Source organism: Atta cephalotes, assembly GCF_000143395.1.
Source record: "Atta cephalotes unplaced genomic scaffold scaffold00001, whole genome shotgun sequence".
In the NCBI taxonomy this organism is placed as follows: Eukaryota; Metazoa; Arthropoda; class Insecta; order Hymenoptera; family Formicidae; genus Atta; species Atta cephalotes.
In genome coordinates this window covers 9,091,198-9,100,625 of record NW_012130065.1, presented here as the reverse complement: position 1 = coordinate 9,100,625, position 9,428 = coordinate 9,091,198, and the positions used below count along the sequence as shown (strand labels likewise).

Here is a 9,428-nt window from a genome sequence, read left to right as displayed (position 1 = left end):
AGAAGAAAAAAAGAGGAAGGCTGAAAGCGAAGAGAGACGCGGTGGTGGTGGAGACGGCAGAGGGGTCGAAAGGTTGAGCGACCTACGGATCAAGACGAGGAGGAGGTGGCGGAGAGAAAGGGGCGGCGGAGAGAAGGCAGGAGGGGTAAGAGAAAGAGGGAGAGAACGATCAGAGAAGAAGGACGGAGAAATGATCTTGGTAGGTGATTGGCAAAGTGTTGCGGTGGTCGACTCCTCGACGAAAGGCAGATAGCGCCATTAGTCGTTGCCGGGGCACGGAACATCGGGCCCATGCGCGTTGCGGCCCTGGCCGTGGGTGAAGAAGGGGAGGAGGAGGAGGAGGACGAGGAAGAGGAGACGGAGGGCCATACGGGGCACCACTACGGGGCCCGCGGGCCCGCGATGCGCTCCGCGGTTGCCGCGACAGTGGGGGGCAGGAGTCAATGGTCCATCACGACGTGTTCGATTTTCTTTGTGCTGTTACTGCTGCCCGTTTGGATTCCGATGGCCGTCGTCGACGCGTCTCCCCTTCATCCCGCACCTCCATATAGAGGTGAGTCACATTTGGCTCTCTTTGTTATTCGGTAAAGTTAAATTGACTCGGTGTCCCCAAAGTTCGTATGCTGGCTATCTGTGTCTTCAAATCGAGAGTACATGTCGAATTTGAGATCGAATTGGGAAAAATTGAATTTTTACGTACTAATTCTTTTCGCGTGTGATTATTTGATTTTTTTGATAGAAAATCAAAAATCAAGATTATTTTTTAGAGAATTACTAGTTAAATCTAATAGAATAAAAAAAGGTCTGTTACACTTTTTATGCATTGTTATTTTTGTAATATTCAGGAATACTCATAATGTTAATTTAGAAGGTTTTATTTAACAAATATTTGATTCCTTCATTTTTCGAAATATATCTTGTCATTCTTATTCAAATATTTTTAATATTTCAAATATTAGTGTTCTCAAATATTTGAATTGTAATATTAATTTTTTTTATATATTTGTCAATATTATTGTCTTTATTTTTAAGTAAATTAAGATTTTAGAACAGAATATATAAATATACAAATTAATGCTCATTTATTTTCTTATATTAGGTTACTAAAAAAAAATCCATTATTTTTCCATTCAATTTCATGCAAAAATAATGGATTTCTTTTTACTACACCTAATATTATAAAATCTTATATTATAAAATATTAATATTCTAGCCATTTGTATAATATTTATATTTATATAATATTATATAAGATATTAAATATGTATATATCTGAAAAATTGTCGAGTTTGATTTAGTAAAGTTTAAATTGAAAAAATATTGGTTTAGTGGCGATCGTATACCCACGTGGGAGTCTCCGGATGACTTATATCGAAATCCGCGCCGGTCGATGTCCCGAAGGGGTCCATCCGCTTCGGTAGTAGCCTTAAAGTCCGATACTCGCCTTTGTCCAGCGTGTTCCTTTTGTGTTCTGATCGTTCGATCGGTAGTATTTACCGAAACAATGGTACGTATCCTAAACGGTGTTCTAATTGTGATTTGGAAACGCGATGACATAAACTGCACTTAGTCTTGCCCCATTCGAGCCATTTACTTCGAAAGTTGCTTAAATTACGTGTTCAATGTCCGTTCGTTAAAATATAGATATACCATGTAATATGTAGTCGTGTTTTAGATTCCTTAAATTCATTGCGCGGTTAGTACAAAAATCGAAAAGTATGGATGGGAAAAGTAATTGATAGCTGTAAACAAACCGTGAAACAACGCTAAGATTTATTACAAAGAATAAAACAATAACAAAAAGTTATTAAATTGAATGACAAATAACGATGTTTTTACTCATCTTTCATTCTCTGGAGGAAAATAATTACACAGAAAAAAAAGATTGGTTGCTGTGACAATTTAGATAGTAAAATATGGCATAGCATTTTTTATATGGCTGCAGCAACCAGTTTTTGGTTGTAGCAGCAAATTTTTAGTTGCATTAGCCTATCATATACTGACATTGCGAATAGGCTAACACAACTAAAAATTTGCTGTTACGATCAAAACTAGTTGCTGCAGCCATGTAAAAATCCTATACCATATTTTATTATTAAAGTTGTTGCAGTAACCAATCTTTTCTTTCAGATAGATATTTTACGGCGGGAAAAAAGGGCGCAGGTAGCTGGATTCGAGAGTGACTAGATTGAATCCGAGTTTTAACTTTTCAAACGGCTGTTGAGCCACACAGAATCTCACTCATATTAATATATAATCAGAAACCTTTAAGTAAGATAGTCAAGTCTGGACATTCGATACTAATATGGCGACAACATTCGATTCTTTATTGTAGAGTATATATAGACTTTCATAGTCCATCTTATACTTTCTACAATGCCGTCATATTATATCGTGAAAAAACTACTGATCTAGATTCTCACTTGAGAGTTCTCTTTTATATATTTTTTTGTGCACTCATATGTATCTAAATAACGCTGCGTTACGATTATAATATAATTAATAAAATTATACCGAATAAATTTTATTTTTTCTGAAATATTCATTGAATTCTTCAATTTTTGTTTTTGCGTGAAACAGTATTGATTTTTAAGCTCTTTAAGTGCGTGCCGTTAAAATTTTTCTGTATTAGTGGATTGCTTTTGCACATATATATATATATATATATATATGTGTGTGTATATATAATTACTAAAAAATATCGGAATATTATAAAATTTATTATATTGAAATCCAGCGACAGGACTGATGATTAATGTGTGTGCATTTTCTCGGTAAAGTGGACGCAAAACAAGTGCACTTCGGCTGCTGCACTTGTCCGAGATCTGAAAACGCGTCTCTGAGGAGCTCTCTCGGCCGAGTGGTCGTGGTGAATGCTCGAGCATTCGTTTCCTCTTAAAATTTCCGTGATCTTTTCATCCTAAAATACTAAAAGAGTTTTCACGAAGTGAGTGTAATATTTCACATTGTGTATATATGCGCGAAAGTAAATTAATTGATTTTGCAGCGCTTTTGCAATGAGACGTCGGCATCTGAAGTGAATAGATTTAATTGATAGAGTGAAAGAAGGTCTTTGATATAAAATCATATTAGCAACAGGAAATCCAATGAAAGAGTACGTATATAACTATAGTTTTATAAATATTGCAAGTATTGTCATTGCTAAAAGGCAAAATATTTCAATGGATACTTCAAATGAATCATCATACAATCAAATGAATCATCTGAGACTTATTTTAATAGTTAAAAAAAGAAATTTTAAAAAAGTTCATTTTTAATTTTGTAATTTATTCTCATTGATATTTTTTTTACGATTAAAATTTAGATTGCATTTCTAAATGAAAGGATAAATATTTTTGTATACTCGATGTTAAATATAACTATTCAATTTTAATTTGCAATAAATGTGGATATTATGTAGAATTAGTGAAAGTTTGTACTTTTATAAACATATTAATATATTACATGTAAACATTCAGAATTAGGAGTTAGTTCCGTAAATATGAATGTGTTTATTCAATATTACTTATCATCATATTTAATATATTTAATAAACTGCTTGATTTTACATTCCATTGAGATTGTGATAGAGATCAGAAATAAATTATAGTTTCTAATTTTAAACTTTTAGTAGGTAGAGAAATAGGTGAAATTAGAATACCTCAAATTTTATTTTTATAGATATATTTTTTCATAGAATATGTATAGAGTTAAATTTATTTTTATATTCTTAGGAGATAGAAGAATATAAAAATAATGAACTTTAAGGCCTTCTAGACGATACTTTTTATTTTCTTTTTGTAGAATAAGGTTTTAAAATAACTATGTATGGAGGTGCTGTGACCACCTATTCACTTAAAAGTTAAATATGAAGACAAGATAATACGAAAATGTCAAAATCTATTTCTATTTTTCATGATATATATATATTTTCGTGATATATAAATTATATTATACTTAATTTTACAATGATCTTAGTACATAAAAAAGTTAGTATAGTCATCGCGTTTTTTCCCACTGTGAGCAATCAAGCGCGAATTATACACGCTTTAAGGTGCGTTTATATCATGTGGCAGAACTCAAGAACTATGATGTAAAAAAGAATATGCGATATGTTAGAAAAACTAGTCTGGTTCGTTTTTCTTTGACTTTGTATTATTAAAAACTCTCAATAAGGATATAAAATTATTATTCTTTAGCTATAATAGAAATTTCTTTAACATTTCATAAAAAGGAATTTAAAAAGTATTTTTTAAAGATAAATTTGCATTTATAATTGTACACTTGTTTGTAAGGAAAAAAAGTCTACTAACACTAATAACATAAGTTTTTCAAATGAGTTTTATGTCGCGTTCCTTTTTCTTCGTTTTATAAAAAAGAAAATTAATGGAACGATTTCTTTTTATTTATTTGAGAATCATGAACGCTTCGCCTTCTCAATCACGCCTGTGGTCACATCTAATATAAATGCATTTTTACGACGCAACTCATCTTCGCGTGACTCGCGATTTACCGTTTGCGCAATGCATTTTTCTTAGACAGTCACTAATAAAACATCCGTTTTCCTGATTGTGTACTTTTCAGATATCACGCGCTCGTATATCAGGTATTACGAGGCAGCCATGTATGACACCGTAGCCTTGAAACGACATCGCAACCGGATACGTCGTGACGTCACCGACTCCAAGCAACCCCTGATTTTGAATCTGAAGACGCTCGATAGGTGAGTATGAGTTCTATAAGCAAACTCCTCTCTACCTCGGTACACACTCTTCCCTCGCAGTGTGTTCCGTGCAAAGACGAAAAGAGATCGATACGGAATCTGAGCATCCAAAGAGTTTGTTGAAATATCGGGATCATCATCGAACGTCCAATTCTAAATCGAGATAAGGAATGTCTTTGAAACTCTTGAAAAATTAAAAATTTCGGATTCCACGATTTTACAGTGTTTAAAGAATTTTGTGCGATCTAACAGTACAGGCGGAAATATCTCCGAGTACGTTACTATTATATGACCTCTTGCAAATGGCATTTCGAAATTGGCGAATACGTGAACCTCCTACACACTGCTCGTAAAGCGATCGCGGACAAAGTTGCCAGTATGCCGCCCGCACATTCTCGGTATGTCCTTGTTAGGTCAGTGGTACCTGAATCCGATTAAAGAGATGGTGGTCATGAGACTAATTCAACATATAACTTAGCTCGTATGAATCGCACGCGTGTTGCGAAATTATTTTACTTTATTAATTATACATATTAATTAATGCGAATATATCTTGTTTCTCTTGCTTTGCTTTTGTCTCTCTTTTTTTTAAGATAGAAATTTGTGATCTTCATCAAGAAAGAAAGTTAATTCTGTTTACTAGTATTTCGAGTCACTAAGCATTCTTCTTTTTATATCACATAGGTCATTTTTTATTTTTACTTTTAATAAAGTATTTTCTCTTATATATCCTACTACGTCCATTGAAACATATGAAAAATAATGTTAAAGTGTTTTCTGAAGTGAGAAATTTTTGTTACGAAGCAATTACAATGATAATGCTTATAACAATTGAAACATTCATAAAAGATGCTCCCTCTGTCCTTTTCTCTCTTTTCCGTGTTGAATATCATAATGTTTGTATGTCGAACTGGATTTACTATTAGGAGCAGCAATCACGGAGTTTCTCTCTCACGGTTATTTAATATAAGAGATGCAACAAACACAAATGGCAGAAAGTTCAATTTATGACAGCACTGCAGTTCAGCAACAAACCGCGCTCTAACCACTGTCGGTGTATTATGGCGGAACCGTTTAAATATTGAATCGCGCTTTCACTCGCAGCGTATTTACGAACTTAAGAAATAGCCGTTAGGTAACGGTCCGACTTCACCCGTGTGAAATTGGCTCTCCAACTTTTGAGAAAATTAATTTTTCATAATTCATTCGATTGCTCATCGTTTGTACATTTATGCACATTTTGAATTTTTTCTTTTAATAAGAAAATTATTAAAAAAAGAATTTTGAAAGAAGGCTAACTTCACTAGCTAGCTCCCCAATTTCGAGCAAATTGGAAAAAAGTCATAATCGATAGATTTTCGTTTGCACATTTCGAAAAAAATTCGATTTTCCGTTTGCACATCTTTAGTTAAAAAGTTATTAACAGTAAAAGTTTCGAGAAGAGTCGGCATTAAGTTCGAATCGTACCTATGCTCAAAATAGCAATCGTTAATTTTTTTTAAAAGGTTTTTGTTTGCATATTTCGAAACAAATCGATTTTTTGTTTACACACCTTTATTAGGTAGTGTAATTTTGCAATTTTAACCGACTTAGTGATGAATATGACTGTTTCCTCCAAGAGGGAAATGCTTTAAAAGATGAAGCGCAAAAATTAAAACTATATGAATATAAAAGCACATAAATAGCACATAAATCCTATGTACTTGATTTTCCATATCGGTTGTTATTAACACGTGGAGAAAGCTTAACAGCCTATTCAACTCCCCAAAAATATTTTTTAGCTGAACGAAATGAGCGCAAAAATTTTTGAGAGTGCATAAATAGCATTATTATAACTTATTCATTAAGATTTGGTTAAGTATGGAGGGAGGGCAGCTAGGCAAACGTATTTATTTATTGGTATAAAGTTAGCCCCTCCCAAAATTGTTTTTTAAATAACTTTTTAATTGAAGGTGTGTAAACGAAAAATCGATTTGTTTCGAAATGTAAACGAGAAACTATCGATTCATGTTATTTTGAGCAGGTACAATTCTACCTATTTGCCACTTTCGATCCTTCTCGATTGTGAATATCTTTTTAACTAAAGGTGTGCGAATAAAAAATTGAATTGTTTCGAAATGTGCAAACGAAAATCTATCGACTATGCTCTTTTCGATTCAATTTGCTCGAAGTTGGGGGGCTAGTGTTAAGTTAGTCCTCCTAAAATTATTTTTTTAATAACTTTCTTACTAGAAGTGTGCAAACGAAAATTCAAAGTGTACATAAATGTACAAACGATGAGCAATCGAATGAGCTATGGAAAATTGATTTTCTCAAATGTAGGGGGATCAACTTTATACGGGTTATGATTTCATTTTATCTTCCGAATTGTAACGGTATGATTTTTTCGAATTTTTCCTAATTTGCTTGTTTCAGTATCGCATGTACATAAACAAGCAAATTATAAGCTTTTCATTTTCTTGATATATTGTTTTATTTATTACTAACAATATTTTTTATGAGTTGCAAAATTATGCGTCTTGCTTTTGTTTATTATTTTTTTGGTATAGAGAATGTAATAGAAAAAAATTAATCTTTTTGTTAATTGTGAAAAATTATGTTTTTTTATTTCAATTCATAAAATAAATTTGAATTTCATAATTTTAACTTTAATTTAAATGTTAGCATAAATAAATAATAGAATTTTCTTGTTTTATGTCAAATAACATAGGTATATTTTAGAATATCTGTTTATATCTTGTGCCGTTTTTTAGATACATCTGAGATTGTTCAAGAATAGACGAATTAGTTTAAATCAAACAAAATTTTGAATTCGATATTCCTTTAACTATAATTCATCATAAATATTAAAACGATTATAAATGAAATAGAAATTAAATTAATAAATGAGATACGATAGAAATTGAATCTATAATTTTGGGATTGATTATTGGTACAGAAATATCGACATTTGTAATAAAAAACAAGGATCAAAAATAAGATAAATTTTTATCAATGTCTTTCAATTTCACTTTTGTTGATTTTTTTATCTTCTTAATTTTACATAATTTAATTTTCTTTTTGTATTGAATTAAATTTGCAATTTTTTGTGCTGGGACGTATATATTATTTCATTTCATCATTTTAAAAATAAATTTATTACTTTTTAAATTAATTAATAGGATTACGTACATATTTTAATATTATGTATATAAAATACAACGTATATATCTTTCTAATTGTACTATTAGATAATTGTATCAATTTATAATAGATCATATTTAATGAATTGTGTAATTGTATTAACCGCTTTATTCGGTCTGTTCGAAAATTTACGTTTATATAACAGTATCAATATTATGTGAACAGAAATACAAACTATCTTTCCAATTATTATACTATTAGACAATTATATCAATCCATAATAATAGATCGTATTAAACAAATTGTATTAAACCCATTTAATTTGATCTGTTCGAAAATTTCGCCGAATTTTGCATTTCATGAGGAAAGTGAGACAACGTTAAACACATTTGTCCAGCTATACATTATGCAGGAGACCGTGACGACCGCGTGCACCATGTATGTAGATTGCAAAGTTACAACAAATGGTCCAGCATCTCAGTCGTGGCGAGGTGACTCGATAGAAATGGTTTACGTGCGAGCCCACGGCGTCATTTCTCCTTTCTTCCTACTCCTTCCACTCTGTCCCTCCCTCTCCCTTTGGGAAAAGGAAAGGGAGACAAGTTCTCGAGGAAATTTCGCCCGTAATTCATAGACGTTAAGCTAATTAACTGGCTGGTACTTCTTGATCCGACAGTCCGGAGGATTTGCGGCACTCTGGAGAGGGAAAGAGGAAGAGGAAGAAAGAAAGGAGAGAGCGATTCTCTCGGTGAAGTCGAGGAGTCAAGAAGCGAAGTCGAATTCTGTGATTTCCGCGTGCTGGATTTAGACGCGTGTAATTACCACTAATTGCGACGACGACGACGACGATAACGATGTCATTGTCCTTCTTTTGCGTCTCTCACTGGTGTGATTATTCGTTACTTTCGAAAATTTGCCGCAGAGGAAATCCGTTGCTCTACGTGTGTCTCCTTAAAGTTGTGGAATTAGGATGTTGGCGATGTTAGTGCAACTGGTCTGTGTGTTGGAAATAGTTGTCTTCTTCCTCTGAAAAAGAGATGTGATATCCTTTGTAGCTTCGCTTAGCGGGAATGAACGTTGACAGAACAAGGTACGAATCAGAATAGTGTAGTGTTTAATAGTATTTATTTCAAATTTTTGCATGTAAATAGAAAACACTTTACATATTTGTGCAATTTTTAGCAAGTCAATTATGCTATAATCGATCGCGATTGCCTGGTTACAGGCCATTTATTTCATTGCGTTATGACTTGCTGTTATCGTCTTACTGTGCATTCCGTCAAGCACACAATATTCGCTACCGTCCTACGTTCCAGCAATTCCGGAGAGTATCAGTCTCGAAAGAATTTTAGTTCACGAAGAATTTTCTACGTAAAACTGTCCAGGGAATGTTAAATAAATGAGTACGAGAAAAAGCCAACTAGGATAGTAGAAAAGAGAAAGAGAGAGAAAGAGAGAGAGAGAGGAGGGGGGAGGGGGGAGGAGGAGGGAGGGAGGGAGGGAGAGGAGGGGAGGAGAGGAGGGAGAGAGAGAGAGAGAGAGAGAGAGAGAGAGAGAGAGAGAGAGAGAGAGAGAGAGAGAG

The 9,428-nt window shown here is 33.2% G+C and overlaps 1 protein-coding gene across 1 annotated transcript in view; it reads left to right on the top strand.

The window, feature by feature from the left end:
• The first annotated feature begins 291 nt into the window (after positions 1-291).
• Positions 292-9,428, top strand: part of LOC105626161 (disintegrin and metalloproteinase domain-containing protein 10) — a 56,268-nt gene continuing 47,131 nt past the window's right edge. The window contains exons 1-2 of the mRNA XM_012207476.1: positions 292-553; positions 4,585-4,723. Coding sequence (XP_012062866.1) covers positions 292-553; positions 4,585-4,723 — 401 coding nt within the window. The remainder of the gene's footprint in view (positions 554-4,584; positions 4,724-9,428) is intronic.